The 26,531-nt window shown below is 24.1% G+C and overlaps 1 protein-coding gene across 2 annotated transcripts in view; it reads left to right on the top strand.

Annotated features, from left to right (window-relative positions):
• Positions 1–3,336: 3,336 nt before the first annotated feature.
• LOC129608630 (cAMP-dependent protein kinase catalytic subunit 3) overlaps positions 3,337–26,531 on the top strand; it is a 97,424-nt gene continuing 74,229 nt past the window's right edge. Inside the window, exons 1-3 of one of the 2 annotated variants that reach the window (XM_055520271.1) lie at positions 3,337–3,579; positions 21,509–21,818; positions 21,978–22,124. In XM_055520271.1, coding sequence (XP_055376246.1) covers positions 21,557–21,818; positions 21,978–22,124 — 409 coding nt within the window. In that variant the 5' untranslated portion in view covers positions 3,337–3,579; positions 21,509–21,556. Of the gene's footprint in view, positions 3,580–21,492; positions 21,819–21,977; positions 22,125–26,531 lie in introns of both variants that reach the window. The other variant, XM_055520270.1, reaches the window with a different exon arrangement.

Raw genomic sequence — 26,531 nt, 5'->3', positions numbered from 1 at the left:
TCACGCACTCAATATTTTCCAAAAAAATGGAATTGAATGAAAAAATTATTTATTTCATTTGGTTTTCAAAAGTATGTACAAATTTCAAGAACTATTCTCTTTTTCTCTGCAAAAAAAAAAATAAAATGTTGTTGTACGAAAAAAAAAAATTGATTTCCCCTTTTTAAATACTTCTTTGTCGTTAAGTATTTATTTTATCAAATTTGAATAAGTAACCACGTTTTTTAATATTTTTGTTTTCATATCGGTTATTTTCTTTACCATTTTCTTTTGGGTACCCAAATCTACCTATATTATAAACTCTATTATAACATACTGTGTATATATTAATGCGCACATAAAATATACAAAAATTATGATATGCAAGAATTAGTATGTACAGTAATCCTTCGAATAAAGTCACCTAGATATAAGTTTGTAATATCCAGGAACTGCAAATCTGTTGAATTATGCAAAAGCTGCAATGACTCGAATTTATAATACATGTTATTATTAGTTATCAGTGTAACTACACTATACAGTATTAAAATACAATTTAGCTTATGAGTTGTTTTCGTAAATACTTACGTTAAAATTTAAATATTTAAATATTGTCTTAAACAGTACAGTGTTTTTCCTTGCTCCCGAATAAATACGCCTCACAAAAAAACTGTCATAATCACACATAATATTATATTAACCAAGCCCGATCACATAAATCAAGTAAGATGATAAAATAATAGTATTCGTTAAGGTACTTTTAAAGTACATACCTCAATTTCTCAAATTTCTCAATCATAAAATAAATTTTTAAGTAAAATCCTCATGAGAACCTCAAATTTTAAGTGAAAATATAATATTGTTTAAAAATATAATAACAGATTAAAATTATGTTATTATACTTCTCTTACAATAATGTTATACACATACATATACTTGTATATTATGTATAACAGTTATATTAGTATCTATACATTTATAAAATACTACTATATAAACGTTTCTTTTATCATTTATTTTAAATAAAAAATCATAAAAGATTATCATTGAGTTTTTGTGGCATAATATTTTGATATAAGAGTTTTATGGAAATAATGATATCTGATGAATTGAATTGAAACGAAACATGGAAAAATAAATTATATTCAGGCTTTATTATTATTATTATACATACATACGTTTATATATAGCATATGTATATACATACATACATGCTAAAATTTTGAGAAAGAGAAATGGAATGGAAAAGTCGAAAAGAGTCATTTTATTCTTTACTTTATTTTCCTTTTTCTACATTATTACTCGTATATAGGTAATAATACTGTACCTGTATACCTAGATGTTTTGTTTATACTTATATATTATGTATATGCAGGCATCATTTGGCTAGGTAACTTAAAATCTCTCTAGTAATATTTTTCATCTCAAATTCTCATCTCATTCTCATCATCATAATTCATAGCACATAAGCTCATTTTCCTATATGTTATGTATTATGTATACATATCAATTTTGTTTTATTCATTTCTCTTTAATAAAATTTTCATATTGTAAAAAGCACAAAGAGTATTAATGCTACTAACAATTACCATGCAGGATTGCCATAGGAAGAAAAGAAAATTTCCATATCCGTTTTAAAAAGTTATATATTAGGAAAAATATTAATGAAATAAGAACGTCTCACTATTATGTAGAAAAATCTGATATGACCAGCCCATAATCAACCAAAAAAATATATTTTTTGGTTTGGTGAACAGAAAGTACTAAAATATCGCCAAAACGATTGTTTCAAATTTTAAGGTCTCCAATAAGCCCCTAGAAATATGTAAATTTAGCTTTTAATTTAAGTTTTATTTTAGGTTCATTTCATGTGACCGGATTATCGTGAAAAGTTCGTCAGTTATTTGAAATTAAGATATATGAGACAGATTGACCGATATTTCGATTAAAATTATTTATTATATTTTTCTATCACAAAGAAATGCATTCCTGTTGAAAACTTGGCATGTAAAATTTGGTATCATCGCAGTGCGTCAATATCTTATATTGACTAAACATAATGAATAGTATATTCCCATTTTCTATGCATATAGTACTTTAAGCAGGGTTAGAAATGATTAATTTTGAATAAATAAGGAAATTTTCTCTCAACCGGCAACGGAATTTACAAAATTTTCAACAAATAAAATTTTTAATTTTTTCGACAACCATTTTTGAAAATTAACAGTCTGTAATTCTGTAACAGTTAAAAAGATATTATTTTCAAAATTAAGGATATAGACAAACAGCAATATTCTCACTATTGAAATGGCAACCCTGCTACTATATACCAGAAAAATACTCAAAACAAAAGTAAAAATTCATAAAAAGAAAATATAAGAATAACGAATTAGCGAACAAAATGGAAATGTAAAGAAAAAACCAAGAAAAAAAATAATAGAAACAAAAAGAACCACAACGAAAACAGAAATAAAGTGAACCCAAAATCAAAATACAAACGAAAATAAAAAAAAAAATTTCCAATATTAAATTGAACAGAAGAAAACAACAACAATACACAAACAACACTGGCTGGCTGGCTGATTTAACTTGAATAACAGTAAACGAACCAAAATAATATGAAAAACAAAATTTTCATTTCAGTTTCATTCGAAACTTTGCATTGTAAAGACGTGCATTAAGAGCAAGAAAAAAAAAAACAAGTTTCTCTTTCATAATATCAAGCGATTTTATCTAAGCATTTATTTTGTTTTTTTTTTCAATATTGAAATTGCAAAACTTTAATAATCAGCTATAAAAACGTATTTATTAAAACTTGCATAAAAAGTGTGTTTTTATATTTTTTTTTGTATTTTTATTCTTCTATTACAATTGAATTTGTTTTTTTGATTCTTAAAGCAAAACTCATATATTTTTGTTTTTATTTCGATATTGAATTTCAACCGGCCGGTGAATAAATTATTAATGTGCTTAAGTATAAAATACACAAAACAGTGTTAGTGACATTAAGTGCTTTTATTATTAAGAATAATAAAATTTTTTATTGCAAATTGATTTTCAATTGAATTTTGTTTTTTTTATTAAAACAGAAATTTTAAAACGCACTTTGGAAAATTTTATTGTTTATTTTTTTGTATTATTAATTATATACATACACACTTACATATTTTAAAGTTTGAAGTGCGGAATCAAAATAATATTTGAAATTTCATTTTTGAATACAAAAAAAAAAAAATACACCCCACAGGTGTTATTCATACTGAATTACAAAAAAAAAACAAAAATATCATAGGGGAGAATAGTGTGTGGCAACTTTGTATAAATAAATAAGAAAAAAAAAACAGAAATTTTATTTTAGAATTTTTAATTTGACTTCCAATTTTTTAATAACTTTATTTTTTACTGTTCGTTTGAACTATTTCATAATTTATTGATAAACGATAAGATTTTTATACAAAAAAACACAGTCATTGAAAATATTTGAAAAGAAAAATTAAAAATATTTTTTAAAATTCATTTTTGTTAAAATTAAAATATTAAAGTGAAAAATCAAATCCAATTGGGTCAACAAATTTAATCTACACATTGAAATCCAAAAACGTAAGTAAAAATTATTTTTTTTTGATCCTTTTCTTTTGAAACAGAATTTTTTGTTTTTTTTTTTTTGGAATCCTATAAGTATTATGCATATCAAATAATGAAAATCTAGAAATCTACATCATTGCAATGACGTTGAATTTTGTATATGTTTTTGAAATGTAAAAGAAAATTTATCAAGAAAATTACAAAAACAAAAAAAAAAATTTGAAAATTTTTCTTCTTTTAAGTTTTCTTATGTTTTTCTTCTTTAAGTACTAAGGCTAATAATCCTTTAAATTCTATAAATAGAAAAAAAAAAATAATGTGAAAAAAGTAAAAGATTATTCAAATTTATTCATGATTTTATCAGTTTTTTTTTTGTTTTTGTAAGAATCAAAAGGATTACATTAAAATATGCGTATTTAAATGTAAGTATGTAAGTATGTACGTAGGTATTGTATAGGATTATTCTTAATTTAAAAAATTTGGACAAGTTGATATTCAAAATAAAAAGTAAAAGTGGGGCACATCCTTAGATTTGTTCTTTGATCTTAATTCCAATTAGTTTTTTAGTAATAAGTATACATAATTTTTTTTTTTAAAATCGAGATTTTATACACAAAAATTTTAATTATTATTAAAAAAAATTAATTAAAATAAAAATTATTATCATTAATTATCATTTGAAGGGGGTTAAAATGTGCCCGGATTAGCTAAAAGTTAAATCGTACACTATCATATTATTTTTTTATAGATCCAACTCAAACAAGATCGTTGTTGTGAAACTTGGTTTGAAAATTACTTTTTGATTTTAACTTTAGCTTCAGCTTTTTTTAAATTTCATAAATTCGATTCCAGCTCTAACTAAGTACTTATATATATTTGATAAGTAAAAAATTGTTTAAAATTTTTAACTCCAACTCTGACAATCTAATCCTAATTTCAGAAAAACCTTGAATCTTTTATTCCGCGACATTAAAATGAAGTTTATTCACTAATTTTGTATATGAGGCGCTTAGCACATTAGTTGTACTGGCAAAAATGATATTTCGATTAAATTGCGATTGAATTGTTAAATATTTAATTTTTATAAGAAAATTTTTAAAAAGCAACAATAAACTTGTGCTAAAATAGATTAAGAAGAAGTGTAAACTAAGTAATTTGAAAGAATAGAACAATTCTTTAGGTTACTTGAATTGTTCATAATAACTCATTTTTGCAAAAATGTTTGATAGCCTACTAATACGCTGAGCGTCTCATATATACTTATGTCGAAGTCGGAACTAAGCCGTATATAACTATTGTTTTTTTTTTCTAAAAAAGAGAGATAACTTTGAGTTTCGGTTCATTTAATGAAGTAGATTATGTTTTCGTTTATTTACACTTTTTAATAAATTTACTTTATCGAAATTCTCGAAACATATTTGTGTTAATTTTTTTTAAAAATAAAAGTACCTTAGTACAACCCTGTACTACTTATACTATACAACCCATTATATTTTTAAATTTATTTACTTAAACGTATTCAAACTTTTAAGTTTTTTTTTCGTGTTAAAATTCATTAAATATTTAATACATACTGTCATATGCATATAATTTATATTTATACATACTGATATAGTTAAATATGTACATTTTATGCAGAATTTCTTAATACTTTTAAAAAAAAAATTTTTGTTTTTTAATAAAAGTGCCATAAATATCGTTAAAATAAAATATATTTATTTGATCGATATATTTAATGTAGTGCAATCTAAAAACAGAAGAAGTCCTTACAAAAAAAATTTTTTTAATAATAAATGCTTATGTATACAAAATATATCGCCGTCAATATATTTGAGGCGATATCAGACCGTTCATTTGAGGAAATATCCTCCTATACATATAGTATACCGTTATATTATATATTAAATAAATTTCCCGTTATATTAAAATATTAAATATGTATATATATACATACATATATATGTACATATTTATAATGTATCCCAAAAATTCAATGCTTGATTTCTCTTTTAAAAAATATTATGCGTATTATTTGGTTACTCTTTAAGGACATTCTTAACCTTGTATGGTAAATACATATCTACATTATAGGTAGGTACACAGCTATATATATTATATATATACAATTTTAAATCATTCATGAAATTTTAAAACGTACATACTTATATATATTTCGGGTACACACCTTATTGCGACTTTACAATATTATAAATTGTCATTTGAGGAAATTAGAATATCCTTGCTGAAGGAAATATGTACAATATAGGGTTTCAGTGACATTAGGATATTGGAATTAATTAATTTTTTTTTTGTTTGAAACTATCTCTTTTACATGTTTAAGGGATTTGTAAAATGTTTAGTTTTAAACCAGAAAAATCAACAGAAAATTCAAATAAAAATTAGCAATATAAAGCGTATAAAGCGTATGTGTACTTATAAGGATAATGAATTTCAAAATTAAATGTTAACGAGTAAAAAAATGTATGTAACAGCCAAAAACATATGTTTAGGTTATTATGCCTATAGAAATATGTGTATTAAATATTGCCTGTTAGGTTAGGTTGCACGGCCCCCCGAAGGGTACACCTAGGACACTAAGGCCCATTGTGATGCCGCCGGATCTCCCCTCTCTCCCTCAATAGAACCAGTCCGAGTTCCTTAGAAACCGGCAAAGATCCCTAGCATTTACATTCGCTAGATCCGTGGCCCACCTGGAGTGCGCCAACGCCGGACACGAGCCTGAATATTGCCTGTAGATAATTGAAAATAAGCTAATAAATGAAGAAAATTCACAATAGATTCGCCTTTAGTTTTGATGTACATTAAAAGATTTAATACAATATAAATATCTTTTAAAATGTAATCCTAAAAGTAGCTCAATTTTAAAATAATTGAGAACTTTTAATGCTTTTCTTGCATATTCTTGCCCTACATCTTGTTTTGTAAACAAATGATCATTTCAATACATAGTACATATGTATGTATATGAATTTTGCACTGTACACAAACGTGATATTATTTTATTGATGTTAATTTCGAATCACCTTTAATTACGTTTTATATATATTTCATTTCTCCATAAATGTTATTTCTCATAATCTACTTAATCACCTTTTTTGAACTTAAAAAAATGTGAATAAATTCTAAATATACTATACTTTATAATTATGTATATATGTAAAAACTTTTATGAGTAAATATATACATATTCTTACTCACATAATAAGATATTAAAAATTTTGATAGAAAATCGTATAGTCTAAAAATAAAAGTTGCAATTCATTATCGTACTTTTTTAAATACCAAATTAAAATACCAAAAAAAAAAAAAGTTGTAAATGTTTTATATCTATATATGTACGTATGTATGTACTTGTACTCTTTATATAGGCGTACTTTGAATTTAATATTTTATTACTTAATTAATGTTACGCTAAAAAAACAAATTTTATAAAATTTAAACGTATAAATTTATAATTGAATGTATCGGAATATCACACAGGTCGACTAAAATGTTGACCATGAGTTAAATGGTCCAACGTAATACTATTGTTTTTTTCCAGATTTGAGTATGTACATTATCGGTAGACTCAATATTGTTTTCCAAAAGCACAATAGGATAATTGAAATTATATGAACAAAATATTTTACATACACCCCTAGAAAGAAGGCAAATCTTAAGATTTCGACGGACACATTCTTAATTATGTAGCAAAAAATATTACCGAAATGCAAAAATATTAATATATTAAAAGCGTTGATTTGGAGCCAATTAATTTGGTGCTAATTAGTGAAGTGGGTAAATCAAACTGAGTCGCGATTTTGTATTGGCAACTGTAACAACCTATCCTTGAAATAGTCCTAAAAAAACCTTTCTATTTTCTTTTTATATTCTGTAAGTATATTCAAACTAAAGCTTGACTTTTTAGACATCTTCAACATGGTTCTGTTTCCACGTGTTTTTTTTTGGTTTTCATATTTAAATTTCATTTCATTATGATAACAAAATCTATAATCAATATAGGTACAACTTTCAATAAGTAACTGATACTATTACTAATATTATTAATATTTCATAATAGTTTAAGTTTCCGATTTTATAATAAATATCGTTCAGAATTTGATGAATATTTCAATAGGCGTTAATTAAGGGATTAAAATAATTAACTATAATAATTAATGTTTGAATATTTAATGTGTTAAGAATTAAATTGATATTATCAGTAAATATAAATTAAATTAATAAAATTAAATTTAAAATTGAACCGACAGACTATATAATATTTAAAAGCAATTAAAACATTTTTAATGTGTAAATTTATCTAGGTATTTATCATTTCTTAATAGATAATTATATTATTAATTACAACATAGCGACAAACAAAAGGCAAAACGTTTGATTTCATTATTTTGATAAGCAAAAGTACGCCCTTATATGATAGGAAATTGTAAACACAGGCAATTAAGTACCTAGTTTAATGCTGACATTATGTAACATTTTTTACTTTGGTAACGTGCAGAAATCCAAGCTTTCGATATACTTAATCTAATTCAATACATATTATACTGTAATAGCATTTCTGAAATTGATTTTGAAGTTGAAGGATAGTTTTATATGACGACAAATTTATTAAATGTGTAAAAAGTAGCTTGTTGAAATCTTAAGTATACAATTTCTGTTAATTTAACCAAAATACTTTGACTACTGATTTTAGTTCTGTCATTGATAAAACTGTATACTTGTATACCCAATATTTTTCAGTGTAGTCCAGGAGGTTAAAAAAAAAAATATTATTGCGCCGTCAAAATAAAATTAAAACACTAAAATGAATTTGATGGGAATAAAATTTTGTTTATTTATAACAAAAAATAACCGACTTTTTGATAAATAACTAAGATTACAATTAAATAAATGTAAATCGAAATTTACCTTATCATTTATTTGTATCGGATTAAGGGGATTATAAATCGATTTTTTCTTAAAAGAACGTAATAATTAAGTAGCGGATAAAATTTTTTTTTTCTCTCATCATTCGTTTTTTTGAATATATGAAGAAAGTTTCAATATCCTTTGGTCTTAGGGAATCTTATCAATTTACCAAACAAACAAATATGAACTACGTATGTAAATTAAATTAAAAATAATATAAGTACTATTTTAATGTGAATAAATAAAAGGGCGGCAAAAATTTTTCAAATATATAAATTTTAAGAAGAAATTTGATCTACTTTACTTTTAGTTGAACGTTATTCTTCTTTTGACTTTCAAAAGATTAAGAAATTTGAGATTTTTTAAATTTTTTTTTTTTTTAATTTTATTTTTCTTCGACATTATATGCTTTATGTTGGTAAAACCGCATTATTTACGGTAAAAATTTCTATAATGTTATTATTTCTATAAAGTACATACATAACCTAATATATATATATACATACATACTATATGTATATTAAACTGTATATGTAGCTATAATGAAGCAAAATAAAGAAAGGTGTTCTAGATTAAGTGTTTTTTTTTTTTGTATAACACATTAAAATCTTTAAGAAAATCTTAAAAATATTTTGTTCAACAGCGAGCATGGAAATTTTCATTATAATTGTTTGCTTTTTTTTGGTTTGTTTTATTTTTTTGATTATAAGTTTATTTATTTAATTTGATCAGATTTTATAATTTCAATTTCAAATGAAAAATGTGTTATACATACATAGCTGATATCTACATAAGTGTATATATTTTGCATTAACATTTAAAATTTTGAATTGCCGTAGAGTTCTGGAATTTTTGAGCATTTTATAAGTATGGAAAATTTTCTTGTTTTGATCTTCTTAATATATTTATTATGTTTTGATTATTAATGTTAATGTAAATTTATTTAAATACATATTTACATTTTTCCGTTGTTTTCAATTATTATAGCATATATATGTATATATATATGTATTTGTATATTCAATTGTTGATATTAAAAATCTGAATGAAAATGAACGCAATGAATAATTTTTCTACTCTGTGCACTGTCTGGGGAATAACACTTTCTGTTCCTAACTGCACTTATGGAAATAGCAAATGAATTACAAGGAGTATAACTGAAATCATTTATTTCGGATAGATAGCGGTTGACTTCATGTTTGCGGTTCCAAGTTAGCATTGCACTCTCAACCAGTTTTTGTTACTGTAGGTATTTTAAAAAGCAGTCTGATGTAATTTGTAACTCTACGAAAGTTCTACCTCAGAATCGAAGTTATTATAAAAGGATTACAATACAAATATAAGTTCAACCAGTTTTTAATGTCTCTATCTTTGCTATTGAAGTAGCTTCACTTCAATATTTTAATAATAACTATTTATATGCAAAAAAATATAGGTTTCGCTTTTTGGTATAGGTATACTCGTATATTCAATAAATTTCAATTATATCTAACTGGGTAGGTACTATATAATTTAACTATATCTAATTTAATAAAAATACAAAATATTATAATGATAATCTATATTTCTTTCAAATATTTTAATAAAAATCTAAACTAAATAGAAAACCTTTTTTACCACAACAATTTATTGTATATATGTATGTACATTAAGCGTTTCATCGTTTCCCTCCTATATTAAATTATGGTTCCAGATAAAATTTTGCCTACATAAGCACATAGACATCTCTAATAGTATACCAATGGTAATAATTACTAGCACTTAAACACTACTTACCATAATATTATTAACATCATTGTAACTGCCATTATACTATATATGTATGTAACTATCTTTTTTCCAACTTGCTTATAATAAAAACATTTTTATAGTGTAATGATGAAACATTAAAAAATCAAATTTTAATAAAATAACTAATGCAAAAATGAATGTAAAAATGAGAGTTGTATTGCTTTTCGTTAACATTTTTCAGTTTTAAATTAAACATACTTACATGTTATCTATGTACACACACATATGTTTGCAAATATGTACATATTATGAATATATTTTTATGTTCAAAGATTAAGATGCATATGCGAATACATAATAATTTTTTTGTAGATAGAAATTTAATAGATATCTAATTTTATTTTACGCCTTTAGGCTATATTTAACACCGTATAATGGAAGTAAAAGCGATAAAATCAAAAGAAAAATAAGTATAAAAAAATATTATTATATGGGAGAGAAATGATGTTATACGAGTAAAGCGTAAGAAATGAAAAAGTAAAACAAACTGTTTAATTAACAAAATAACTTATGGTATTTTGAATTTTTAATGTTTATTTACCTATATGTATGTATATACCTCTAAGTTTACATTATGGGGGTAAATTTCTTTGACTTTTCGGTAATTGATATGATCGTGCAACTATACATAATATTTTTAGTATTTATACACAAAATTTAATATATGCACACTTTAACATTAAATATACTAGAAGATTACTCTAAGATGTGACGTTAAATTTAAAAAAAAAAAGTATGATATGGTCATCACATAATCGACGGCGTTGCGTGCTCTGTATGCAATATGTATTAAGAAAATTTTTATTAATCGAGTGAAAGTGCTGCACATATGCAAACTTAAAGATATTAGTTATTTTTCCCGTAAACCTAAGTTTGAGTCTTAGTAGACGTTTTCATTTTCGAATCAAATTTTCCTGAGAAGTGTCTGCTTTAGATATAATTTTGATAAAAAGAATTCAAATTTCAAATTTGAAAAAAATTTCGTTAATTAAGTACTTCATTAAATAATTAAAAATTTAAAATTCGTCCATGAAAATTCATTCGTGAAATTTCAAGTTCCAACTTCCTCCATATATAGTGAAAGTTCAAGAAGCTCCAAGCTCTTATATTATCCAAAAAAATTTTAATTTAGTGTAATTAATATTAAATCTGTAAGTAATATTATGTTTTCAGAAATATAAATTTTTCTCGTTCTAAAATTTCGGGTTCTAACATCTCAATTCTTTGAAAAACTTGCTGGCATATTATACTTCTGTAATTCTTACTTATGTATATATAAAAAATTTGAACTTACTTAAAAATAATCAAAAATATAAAATCACCCTTGAAATAATAGATCCCTATTTGATGAGACTTTATAAATTAACCCAAAAATTGATCCACTCAGACATTTTAGTCGGATATTAGGTACAAAAGCACACTGACAGACATTTTCGAAAAATACTTTATTTACGAATCCCAAAAATAAAGAAATGCATTTCTGCTGAAAATCCGATATGCGAAATTTTGTGCCATCACAATACCTAGCACATCTCTAATTGCATGCGATCGGTAAAAAGTAAAATTCATTTTGCTCGCTTTTGATTTAATTAACGTTAATGTTTAAAAAAGCAAAGCAAATCGAAAAAAAAAACCCTTTAAAATGAAAGTTTTCGGTATAATTTGGTGCTTTTTTTGCTTTTTTTCCCCATCATAATTATTATGATTACGAAAAAGAAAAGAAATCATTTCTTGAGGCAATATAAAAATAATTTTTAATCTTCTTGGTTATGTTTTTGATTGTCATCCCAATTCTTTCTCTTTTTTTTTATTATTATATAATGATAAGTTAATAAAAGAGAGAAAACCAAAAATTCTACTTTAATATTAAGGGATACAAATAATAAAAAAAAGAAAATTAAGAAGTAAAATTTTATTTGAGAAGTTTTTTTTTTCAAGTCCTTTTTTTTCTATTAAAAAATATGCGTACAAAGAAAAGAAATGAAAATCTGTATTTAAATTGTGTGGCAAAGTATAGGTCTAGTGGCGATGATAAATTAAAAAAAAAATTTAATTATAATATAAAAGATTACATAAACCTACATATATATATATAAATCTAGGTATAATAGCGATTTAGAAAATTACTCGCGCATAAAAATTTTTGCATCTTTTAGAATTTATAAGAGAAAATTTAATAAAAAAAATCGTTGTATGTTTGCGTTATTAAATTAGTGAATTTCGGCCTTGAAAAGCTTTTGTAAGCAATTAATTTATATTCATACCGACATACATAATAAGTGTATGATTTATGTTTATTATACGCTGCACCTTTGTGAAGGGTATATTAATTTTGGTATGGAGTTTGTTACCACTTAGTCAGATTTATAATAAAGTCAGATTCATGAAATTTGGCAGTCGTGTGTCGAATTATAGGTCGGACATATCCCTGAAGTTGCTATAGAATGATTTCCCAGGCTCGAGTAATTGCTATACAACAATAAAAGGTTCAGGGTTTATAATTAAATCGGTTTATACCGACTGAAACGATTTTACTTGTTTTAGATTTGAAAAGAGTTCCATACAGGAATTTCTACATGAAAACATAAAAGGCATTTCTCGTAAAAACCCGTTAAATTAATATTAACTTTCCGCTTTCGACTACTACTAGAGCTTTCGACTACTACTAGTTAACATATACAACTTATTTACAATGTGAAAAAATAGCTCTATATATTCCCTATGCCTTCATAAGAATAACAAATTTTGTAAAAAATTTTATATATGTATTTTAATTATTAATTAAAATTATATATTCAAAATGCAATTATATTTACAAAATAAAAATCATGAACTTTGTTTCATTTACAATACACAATAAATAGACCTTACTGCCAAAAGACTGTGCCCTTGCATTCGAATAACAATAATTATTGTGCCAAAAACTATTTGAATCAAAATTTTTTTTATTTATTTATTTTTAATTGTTCGTCGTCTTCTCTAATATAAAGAATAATAAATAAATCTTTTATTTAAATATCACAATAATTTTATTATACAAATTTTTTTATTTACTTACGATATTTTTAAATTACTTACAATTTTCGCCGCATTTTATTTCTCTATGTCAATATTGCACTTCAAGCGGCATGTACTCGTATGCAAATCTATATACTTATATATAAATGTACATTGCTATATAAAATGAAATTGTTTACAAACATTGTAAATGTACTTCGACATAAGAAAAAAAAAATTATAATAAAAAAAAATAAACAAACTTTACCTTTTAACTTGTTGTGGCGGGTAGGGCACCAAAGTTTTTTTTATTTATCTTATTTATTATGTTTGCTATAGTACTCGTAAAAGTATACTGGTTATAAGTTAAAAATTGTTTACAAAAAAAATGTAAAAAAAAATATTCACTTTCTTCATTTGACTATTGAAAAATTAAAAGGCAAACAATGTGCGTATATTTTAATATTGTAAAGTGAGGCTTGTATAAGGAGTGTAATGTATAATTTCTTACTTTGTCGATTAATTAGTAAAAGAATTATAGGAAGTTAAGCGGCAAACAAAAGAAATGAATGTGTGTACTTACATTATGTAAATACGCTTAAGAAGAGAAAGCTAATAAAAATTTTTTAATAATAAAAAAAAAATAAATTGTAATTTCGATAAAAATCACATCGATGCTTTTAGTGGTTTATGGGTAATATTTCATATTTTAATATTTTTTCAATTATATACATACATATATATACATATATACCCGTTCCATTAATGTAAAATTTTTATTGAGAGGCATTATCGTATTTTTTTTGTACATATATAAGTATATACATAAATTTTTAATTTTTAATTTAATAGTTGGATCACACCGTTTTTATATACAGTTTTTGATATTAGAAAGGAATGAAGAACTCTATCAATTTGTCCGTCAAATTTATTTCATTATTTCAAGTGAATAACCTAAGTATATGTTTTAAATATTCTAATGATTCATTCACTGGATTCAAACTTGACGACAAATCACTTGAAGATTTTGTATGTCGAAGATCCGTTCGTTAACTTAAAAATTGAAATCAAAAAATACTTTGAACCCATATCTAATAAGTTCAAAATGTATGTAAAATAATAATTGTTTAACATTTTGCAGATACATACTAAGTATGTATAAAACATAACACGGAAATGATTTATTTTTATATTTAAAATATACTTCATACATACATATATGTATAAGATATCATTGTACGAAGTGTACTAGATTTCATCAATGACATAGCCTTGATTTCATAAATAGCTTCTTTTGTATATATACTCACTTATTATTTTTCTGTATAACAAAATGAACTTTAGGTTATTAAACTTTAAATTTTATATAATTTGATTTTTGTTTTATTCGCACTTTTACTCAATTTTAAAATATAATTATTTCATGTTCTTTTAATCTTTTTTTTTTGTATTTGAAAAATTTTTATAATTAAATATTATAATCCTGTTTGTTATTTTCAAAGAAATTGTCTAACATTTTAGCATATGTCATATTCGAATTTATTTAGATTTATTTTAACATTTCTTGTTTCTTTGTTGATATCACAGAAAGAAAACGACCGACAACAAAATTTTGGCAATTTTAATTATTAATACGAGTATAATACTCGTACATGATTTTAATTGGCAAATTTTCAAAATATTTAATTATTTCTAGGAAAGTAAATTTTAGGATATATAAGAAAATATAAGTATGAAATACTTATATTATAGAAAATTTGTAAAACGTTTATTGACGTAAATTTCAAGAAAACAATAACGAAAAGTTTACCATTCATTTTTAATATAATTTAGTTGGCTAATTAAGATATTTACATATAGAAACTTTAAAATTTAAAAATGGCAATGAGCAAATAGTTTTTTAAATATTTGTTTTGTTGTTTTTTAAATCTATGTAGCAATAAATTTGCTTCAGTAAATTTAAATGATTTTATAGTAGATTTCAAATTTAATTCCTTGTAAATATTCATAATTTATAATTTTATTTTTGTTAAATTTATTCTTTTCCATTTTATATTTCTATATTTATATACCACATATATTTCCCAAGCAGCATTTTCGTAGACTGGAATGTAAACTGTCACTAAATTTAAAACAATGGAGTAATTGCGATATGTTATTGCTACTCACCGGGTGCTCAACAGCTACGTGATCGCTACCAAAATGGGGAACAGATTTTGAGTGTCTTTCTGCTACAAAATAACATGCCCGTACTAGTAAAATAAACGTTCCTGTTTCGTTTTTGTGTGGTTTTCGGCACTTTACATACACATGTAAATTTTTTCTAAAAAACAATATTTATAACTTATACTAAACTATAAGTTTTTGAAATTTCATCAATTGTTCTTTCTGCATTGCTGAATAAAAAAACGAACAATTTTAAGATCTATGCCGGGGTAATTGTTTTGTCAATTAAAATTAGTCGAAAAGTCTATAAAATCTTTGATCTTGTGAGCCCACTGATGTAGCGAATTTTCGGAATAAACTTATAGTTGCATTTTGAAAAAAATATCAAATGTTGACATAGTGCTCCACATTCTGCTATACTTCACCTAACCATTTTATGTTGAAATGTTTTTCCCTATAAGTAGAACGAGGAATTTAATCTATTTGATTGCAAACTCCTTTTATAAAAATTTTTTATATTTTTATTTATTTTCACTAAAGTACACATAATCTAAGATAACTTTTTTTAGTTCGCAATAATATTTAACAAACAAAAAAAAAACAAAAAAAAAAGTTATTATTAAAAGTGTCAATAAAAATGTGTGTTAAAGTGTCACATAAAATGCGTTAATAACATTTAATATGTATATTTGATCGATAAAATCAATCGCGATAATAATCAAATTATCAATTAAATACAACGAAGCCAGATATGAACAAAATATGTGAACAATGTGCACATCCACTCAATTAAAAGTTAGCGTGTAAGAGTGTATGTATACCTGTACGCGCATACACTATATCAACAATTTTGATTGGATAAGATAAGGTTATTATCTAAATTGAAATTAATTTAAAACTAGGAATCAAATTTGCCTCAATTTTGACAGTTTTTGTATTTTATGTGTTCCATTGCCCAGCAAGCTAACATACATACATTTATTCGGATAATATAAGTATGTATAGTAGGTTCGACATGCAAATTTATGTTTATCAAAATAATTATGTTAGTATACACTTTTTCCAAAGAAAATTATCTATAACAGTATATAACTTTTATCTGTTATAAAATCACTTTGTTTTAACCTTAAATTAAAACTACTTTAAAAACGAACGATATCATGAGTTCAATAATTTTTTTCTGTGTACAGTAATGATTAAATTTAATACTTACCCAAATAAAATATTTTGAAAATGATTCTGTATTCTACTCTTTTACTTATCAGATTAAAAGACTATATAAAGAGTCTTATATTTTAACAGCCGCTATAAATCTATGAAATCTTTTGAAGTATTTAGATTATGCGTTTTTAAGCTGCACAATTATTATCAAGTCATTAAATGAAGAAAAGAGAATATAGGACCGTATTTAAATGTAAGTTTCTTTCTGCTAAAAATTGCAAAATACGAGTACATAAATCTATTTAGCAACATGTGGAACAACATAAAGATCACTGACCATACAACATTTATGACATCATAGTATATAATGAACAAAATATATGCATATTTAATTGTTTTAACAAATTTTATTAATCGAAATAAATATTCAAGAAAACTAATTGAAATAACTTTGTCAAATTTCCAGAAATGATTTATAATATAGTTAAAAACAGAAACTTATATTATTTGGATATGATTAAGGCAATTGTTTGGATAGTTATCCCAAAAATTCAAAAGTTATATGGCCATATATCTTAGAATCTAGTCAGGGTACATTGCTGCAATTACGCAAAAGTGAGTTAAGCTACCATTTAAGAAAAAAAATCATCCAAATTGTAAGAAATTTCATAAAAAGTGTTGGTTTGAAACTGTATAACAGTTATCACTCAATTCCCAGAATCATTAATTGGCACAGATATCACATAGTTAACATGATCAACTCTACCTGTTCTCGTTTTATAACTTTAATACATATTTTATTATAGCGTCAAAATTATGATTGCTCTTTACACGTTCTTCAATTATTTAATCATATTCTTATATCACGGAATAATATACATCATGTACATACATGATATGTAGCTAACTAATAATATTTTATAAGCTCGAAACATAAAATTTCGTCGTTTTTTTTATTATTATTTACATTGTATTTATTATTTATTATGAATCTATCAATGTAATTGAATGTCATATAAGCATGTATAAAAGTAGTATATGCCATAATAGAGAAGATTGAGATATAAAAAGAGAAAAAGAAAGAGTATAATTTCCAAAATATTATTATTTTATTACATATTATGTTCATATGTATTTATTATGTATCTGTTAACCTATTTTATGTATTAAATTGGAAACGGTTTTTTTTATCTTTAATAAATGAAAATTGTACACGCTATTATTGTATGACAATCACGGCAAAAAAAAATATTGGCAATATTGAAGAATATTTTTTAGCGCCTTTTTTTGTTTTTCCCTTGTTTTTATTGTAAATGATAACGATAGGTAAAAAAAAAAATTTTTTTTATGGTTAAAAAGTACTAAAATAAAACTATAAAATAAAAAAAAAATACGTTATCGATTACCGTTAAAAAAGGCTTTTAAAATCTAATAAACAAAAAGGAAAAATTTTTGAACAGACCATTTTTAATGGCGCAACTATAATACCTACATGGTATTTACAATAATTACTTTTAATGAATTAAATAAACACAAAGTTTACGGCCAAACAAAATAAAAATAAATTTAATGAATCTGGCAATAATAAACAAGTGAAAATTTATAGTTTCCTAATGTTAGTTCGTTATTTCTATAGGATTAAATACTAGGAAAACAACAACGTAGAAAAAAAAAGTATAGAAATAATCTATCCATTTTTTTGCTATTAAATTTGTAATACTTGCTCCGTTATCATTTCTAATAAAGTGTTTAGCCAATTTTTATGTTTATCACCAGCGAAATTATAAATTTTTTTTCAAAATTCTACCATAATATAATCATAAAAATGAATGTACATATAAGCATGGTATTGCATTCGAAAGGAAACATAAATAAAAGTTGAAGATAATTAGAAAACCACAAAATAGTCAACAAATTTTTTTGTAAATTAAAATGTTCGCAAACTTTATGTTACTTTTTTTTATATATTTTACGATTTTACGTGTTTTATACTTTTTATGACTTTATTTCTTAAATTACAATCTACGGTAGTACGTACATAAATAATAATTAAAGTTTTTACATTAAAATAAAAATTTTTATTAACTACATTTTTTTTGTATGTATAAGTATATAATACAAGGTCTAATAAGTTACTATAAGGATTACAACCAGTAAGGTTATTGTTTTAACAGCGCATCAATACTGGTATTCATATTTGTATTATTTGCTTTCAATATTCACTACACAGGGTTAAAAGTAGCCACCATTGTACATTTACATATAATTTTGTTCGACATGATTTACTTTTCAAATAAAATAAGATGTTGATGGGGTAAGTTGTCCTCTATGTAAATGTTTTAATTAAGAGATATTTTTTCCCACATTACAATTGGTGCATCATTACATTTCACACCCAGTATTGTTTTTTAGGAGTGCAGTCATTAATGCCATAGGGTAGTCGATGTAAACAAGATATCTGGACTTCCGCGAGTAAAAAAAGCGAAGAGTCTACCCGCACGATTTCGTCAGTCTACAAATGGCAAGCTCAAAATCGGAATTTAATTATAACGTTTTCAAATTTTTTTATTATTAAAAATTCGAAAGCACTGTTCGGGCGCCAGTCGCTCTATAGTAGCATGATAACCCAAACTGGATTAATTGTAAATAAATATTTTAATCTATTTTAAATTGAATTTATGAAATTATATTTCGACAAATTCCCCATACTAAAAACTTTGCCTTCCTCAGATTCAATTTTTAATTTTTGATATTTTTTTTATAGCTAAAAAGCTTTTCTATTTTTTTTTACTAATTTGAAGTTTGATCCCTTAAATTATAAAAAATATATACATATGAAGATTAAATTTCAAAAATTCCTTGATTTTGATTTATTAAATTCTTTATACTTTGATGATGAATACTGAACACAACATAAGTACATATGTATTTTTCTTTATACATAAAATTCTTACCGTCTTTTTATTCAAAATTGTGTTATATAACAACGATATCACGGTATACATATATATTATATAACAATAAAAAAAATTAATTTTTATTATTATACTTTTTAATTATTATTCACAGCGAATGAAAATCCTTTTATAAAAAAAAACAATAATAATAAAAATGAAATTAATTTTAACATCTTCAATCTTTCTCAGGATTCATTTTTATCCTTTTAAGCCTTTTGACATGATTTCATATACATTTACATAATATTTTATAACACTTTTGTAATTTAATGTTCTATATATGTACATATATATAAGCTTTTTGAACATAACAAATTAAACGCCATAGAAAAACTTAATTAATTATTCTTTATCCCTGTTCCAAACACTTAAATATATTTAGGTGTCATTTTGTTTATTTATGTATACGCACAATATTTATTTCATGTGTTATTCGTATAACAAATTATTTTTACAGTCGATTGTTATCTAAGAATTTACAAAAAGTCTGCATATACAAAGATTTTTAAATCGATTTTATTATAGGCATTATGTATGAGTATTCACAGTTATTTGCCTACTTGAGATGGGCTTAAATCTCATGATTCCATGTAGCTATTTTGTACAAGTTGAAATACGAACTGAATATACGAAATATCTTCTTAAGAGTTAGAAAATTATTCGCAAACATACCCATTAGTTGACGTGGTCATTAATAAATGTATTATACTTCTGTTTTTTATCAAACGATGGTGTTCTGTGTATATACGCATAATGTCATATTTATGTGTGTATATATACATTTATAAAACTTTATTATTCTACCTTGACCTTGCAAATATACATAGCTAAACTGCCAAAAACAAAAAATAAATTAGTGAAACAAATTAGAAGTGAGTAACACTACATAGTTAAAAAACTAAAAATTTATGTATGAACGTACAAATAACGATATATATACGAGTACATTTATATACTTAAAGAGTTGGCCAATAGGATTCCTCCTGTATGCAAAAAATTCGATCTACTAAGTTTTTTAAAAATTTGCAAATATTGAAGGCCAGGAGTATGTACAAATAGCGGCCTTTATTTTTTATCAGCAATGGCATCTCAATAACATAGTTCCTGTTGCTTTAATGGGACGGTTAATACTTTATTCTGAATTGGTGTTGTCACTTCTTTCTAAAACTGGATTTTGTAGTTTATTAGTTAAGTGATATAAAATATTATATTAATGTATAAGACAACCGAAACTTGGTTCCTTTTTTTATCCCAAAAAAAATTATCATAATATTACGATAACTGAAACATCTTGTACCTATTCTAATGTTTATTATATACAAAAGAGCTATTTGTTTTTAAGTAAAAGACAAGCAAATGATTTTTCACGCCTTAGTAATTAATAATGAAATAAAATATAAGTAGTTGAAGTGATGGAAATCTTGTTATATTTGAAACTGATTCTAAGATTATTATATAATGCATGAGTGTAAGACATTTTCATTATCCCCTAGCTCTTTAAATGGGAAAATGAGATTTTTTCTATAGATTTTCTTTTGTATAAGTTGCTTTGTTGTAATTTTTTTTCGTATTTTTATTTTGTTTTAATTTAATCTGATCCTTTGTCTTATAATATTATACGAATAGCTTTCTATATTTTTATACGAAACTAATGTTTTGTATAAATGAAATGGTTTCAGTTGAAAGGCAATTAATTTTATTTTATTGTTATTGAAAGACGAATTTTTCAAATTTATAAGACATGGGTGTAAAAAAGGTATGCGAATATTATATGTAAACACTTTTGGTTTTGACAATTAATTTTGCTTTTTGATATGCAAAGACACGTCATATAGAAGAGAAAAAAGATAAAAATTTTGTATTTAAAAAATCATTTGTCTAATAATGTCTTTTATTTTTATAATTTTATTATTCTTTTTTTAAATAGAATATTTTTGGTGAAGAAAATTCTTTCCTGAAAAATCAAGATTATTATAAAAAACAAAGAAACAATGTCTACAACAGCTTTCACACGTTTAATACGTCCTAATACAGCTCCAACTACAACATTATTAACAGAATCAAGTCTTTTAAATAGTGGTATACCATCATTAATATCAGTAAATGGTGTTAGTAGCAGTAGTGGTGGTGGAAGTAGTATTGGTTCAAACAGTGAATCATCAGATCCATTAGAATCTGATTACAGTGGTGATGATAATGATGAAGGCAATGAAGAAGATGATCAAGAAGAAGAAGATGATGGTAATGGTACAGGTAAGATTTCTATAAAAAATAAAAATATATAGAAATTTGATTTCGTGTCCAATATTAACAAATTTAAATCTACCATCGGAATCAAATTTTCTCTTTTATACAAAATTTAATTATACTTTAGTTTTTTAACCAAGTTTCTTAAAAATTTTCAATTTCAAGGTGAAGATGATGATGACGATGATGATAGCAATAGTCCAAACATTAATAATGATAATTTAAATGGAAAAAATAATATTAATAATGATACAACAGGAAAAGGACGTCGTCAATATAATATGGATGATTTTCAAATGTTAAAAACAATTGGTAAGTCTAATGAATTTTATATTCAATTTATTTTATTTAGTTAATAAATAAAAATTTATATTAGGGAGTCCATTTTACTGCGTACTCAATATAAAAAAAAATATTTTTTAATAAATTATGTAATCCAAATGATCTGCTATAATAAAAATTGTGAAACGGAAAGATTTATTAAATTTATTAATATAAATATTCAATAAAATTAATTTTACGTGATATTTTTGTCACCCATATAATATTGTATATTTTATTCTTTTTGCTTTATACCGTGGACTTGGGCGTTTAGTGATTTTTTTATGATACAAAATAAAATAAATATATTTTGTGTTATTTCATTGGCAGTGTGTTTTGCTTACAAATTAGCTTCAATCAAATGAATTTCAATATTCATTGCTTATGTATATATAAATCAGAAATATTGTTTATTCAAAAAACAACAAGCTCATAATGGTTGACGTTCTACAACCAAATGGTATAGGGAGTGATGGGCGATTATGAATTATAACTGATAATAAATTAGAACTACTTAAATGAGTTATTGATTAAATTTATTCTGAATTATTTAACATTATTAAGCCGTTTGAGTAATTAAAGTGGTGTTTGTTCTAGTTAATAAAGTTAAGAAAAATTGAGGTTTGAAGGAATATTTGGGCTTCAATAAACCGGAACCCAGATTTTTTACAATATTTATGTATGTAGCCTAAACAGTTTTTTCTCGTTTTTACACCACATTCAACAAATGTAAAATATTTAATTGTAAGGAATAAAAATATTTGAAATAAGAAATCGTTACTGAATTTCTTAGAAAATTAAATTTTGAGACTCTTATTCTTGTCTTTAAATAATAAAGTTGGGTCAAACCAATGGTTTGTATTGTAGCACTTTTCCCTTCAACAAATGAAAATTTTGCTTTTAAATACAGTCTATGTAGTCTATGGTACCTATCACACTATTAAAATTATTTTCATTCATATACAAAACTATTTCTAGGGTTGCATATATTTAGGATGAATGATTTATGCAGTCTTTGAAATAAAGCAAAAATTAATATAAAGTGGGGTTAACATAATGCTCGATTTTAAGGTTTAATTTTGTGAGTTAAGAAAAATAATTATATTTTTTAATTTCATGGAATTTACCGTTAACTTTTTGCGTTAATAGAAATTTGAAAAAGCTTGCGGTTTCGGAAATATAAGGTGTCAAAAATTCAAATTTTACAAATTTCAAGAGGCGATAACTTGAGAGGGGATGGAGATGGAAAAAAATTTTCTTCTAGCGAAATGAACTATTTGATAATGTTTAAAAGCTCCTAAAATTTCAAGCTTCTACAGGCTGTAGTTTGGAAAAAAAACGACATCAAAAATTTGCAAAAAAAGGACTTTAGATAACGGTAAATTTGAACGGCCATTTTGTTTTTCTAAAGTTCAAATATAGTATGCCGCGCTAGGGGAAGCAAGCCGCTGCTTTTCTGCGTTTGCAAAATTTCAAAAATGCTTATGGTTTCATTGCAACAAATGGTTAAAAAAGGCCATTTTTAGGGTTTTGGGGGGGTATAACTTCTAGAGGGGAGGAGATAGGTAAAAATTTTGTTCTACAGAAATAAGTTTCTAGTAAAGATCTATGTACATATAAAATTTCAGCTTTCTATCTTCAAGGGTGTAGAAGTTTTGTAAATTGACACACGGACAGACGGACGGACGGACGGACGGACGGACGGACGGACGGACGGACGGACGGACAGAGTGAAACTAATAAGCACTTTTTTTCAAAAAATTTTTGGAAAAGTGCTAAAAAATATAAAGCAAAAATTATAAAAATTTAATTTACACCAATTATTTTAGCAATCATAATTTTATTTTTATTATTCAATCAATTATAAGTACATGCAAACTTTAAAATATTCAAAAAAAAAATGTGAGTTTCTTTTATAAAAAATCAAAATTTTCCGGAATTCCACAAAGTTTTCTAATCGAATTATAGTACACAATAAAATACAAATACTAACTCAAGTGAAAAAAATTCTTTCACCTTACGAAATCTTCGAAATTTAAAAGTAAAATCGAAAAAAAAAAACAGAAATAAAAAAAACGATGAAAACTCGCGAAAATCAAAAGAAAAACATTAAGACAATTTAATAAACTTTTTTTCTTTTCTTTTTTTTTATATTTTATTTTATTTTGTCACACTTCACTTAAAATTTATTAAACACAGCCAAACGATTTTCATATATGACAATCGCATGTGTTAAAACAAAAAATGACGCTTCAAAAGATTAATTTAATTTTCCTTAACAAAAACAATTTAAAAAAAATTAAAAAAAAAAACAAACAGCATGCCTAAAATAATTATTTTGTCTTTTTTGTGTGTAATTATTAATGTTTTCTTTAACGTTAAATGGCGAACAAATACACTTAGTACAAGACAATAAAAATATCAAAATATTATGTTCTTTTTAACACTTCATTAAATGCTAAAATTACAGCAATTATAATTCTATAAAAACGGGAAGCTTCTATATGACAAGATCTGAGCAATTGAGCAGAAAACTTTAAATGAAACAAAGACAATAAAATGAAAATAATTAAGAAAAATAGCATTAAAAATTTAGTCTTACATACAAGAACTGCCGGTTTCATGGATATCACTGGATGGTGTGTAAAATCTTATACACACATTGATATTTTTTTACACTATTCCAAAATATATTCTTGTATTCATATTTTATAAACGTTAACATACGTAGTATGTACGCAATTGAAAGCGCACTTACCTTATCAGCACAACTTAGAGATTCAAATAAGTTTCTCTTGTCAATTTTCTCAATAAACGAAAAACAAGAAATTTAAAAAAAAAAATAATTTTATAAATATTTTAGTATTTTTTCCGGAATAGCTATATTTCCATTACAAAATCAATTGTTGAAAAATAATTTTATTTCCTGTAAAGCTTTCATTGAAAAATCGAGATTTGAATATTAGCAAGCAATAGAATAATTACGTTTAATAATGTAAGTTTAAAATAACGCATAACGTACAATTATAGACGAACCCCTATCCCATACCCTGTTAATGTAAATTTAATAAAGTGAATTGACAATACTTGATATCCAAAATGCAGTAATTTAATATTAATGCAAAATTCAGCTTATAAAGCGTAATTGCTCAAATGTGTATTAATACGTGGTTTTTGAAAGTCAAGGAATTCTACCATTTCTGACAAGAGCATATTTGATATATTTATCTACACTTTACATATGTATATGTCATTAGTTTAAAATATTTCTAAAGTCTCCAATAAGTCTACGCAAAACTATATATTTTATCAGGCATTTTATAATTTATGCGTTTTTTTTATTTTAATTAGATCTGTCATATTTTTATTAAAAAATAAATTGAAATTTATGTTTCTAATAATGCCAAAATAATTTGCTTTCCATTATTTTTTTATATTAATTTTTTAACACTTTGTTATTTTCCACATATTAAATATGAATTTTGAAATATCAATTTAATTTTTTATTTTCTAAAAATTTATTTTTTCTATATTTTTTTTTTTCGATTTTTCTTTCTATGTTTTTTTTCGGTTTCACACAAGTATTTTGTTTACGTTTCGTAGGTATATAGAATTAGATTTTTTTTTTGTTTTTTTCACATTAAGTTTACAAAATTATTAAAATTTCGTTTTAATTATAATAAAAAAAAAATCATAATGAAAAATAAAACGTTATTCAATAAAAAAAAAAAATCGAAAAAAACGAAATTATTCTAAAAATATTTTGAAAACATCGTGCTTGTCTTCTTAAATTTAATTATAAAAATAAATGATTGTCGTGTTTTATTTTTATATTCGCGCGTAGGTTATTCTTTAAAGAAAAAAAAAATATACACATAAAAAATTTCTTAAATTATTAATTTTCTATTATTAATAAAAAAAAAAAAAAAAACAAAAAAAAAAAAATTGAAAAAAAATTTCTTTTAAAGTTTTTTAGTCTCTCGTGTATTTTCGAATAGGTAACCGAAGAAAAAAAAAATTGGAGTGAGATTTTTTTTTTCTTTAAATTTTAAAATAAATATTTTTCACATCAAAAAAAAATTTATGACTGCAAAAAATTAGCCATCAGTATCTTATAAAATAATGCAATAAAAGCGAATTGCTTATCAAAGTCTATTCCAAAAAAAAAAGATTATAAATAATTTTTTTATTTGTTTCTAGACATAGCACTGCGTACATAATTCATTTTTTAATGTGTAATTTTAATATGCCATATGGTAATCAACTTTTAATTGTATGTCTTCCCTTATATTTTGTACAATATGCATTAGTTCTGAAATGCGTTGTACCTTTTTGAAAATTAATCTGCAATATTGAAATCAGGGATCCTATTATATAAATTTTAATTAATCCTTCATA

This window comes from Condylostylus longicornis, unplaced genomic scaffold (genome assembly GCF_029603195.1).
Source record: "Condylostylus longicornis isolate FDR11 unplaced genomic scaffold, ASM2960319v2 ptg000033l, whole genome shotgun sequence".
Lineage (NCBI taxonomy): Eukaryota > Metazoa > Arthropoda > Insecta > Diptera > Dolichopodidae > Condylostylus > Condylostylus longicornis.
This window is presented reverse-complemented; position numbering and strand designations above follow the sequence as displayed.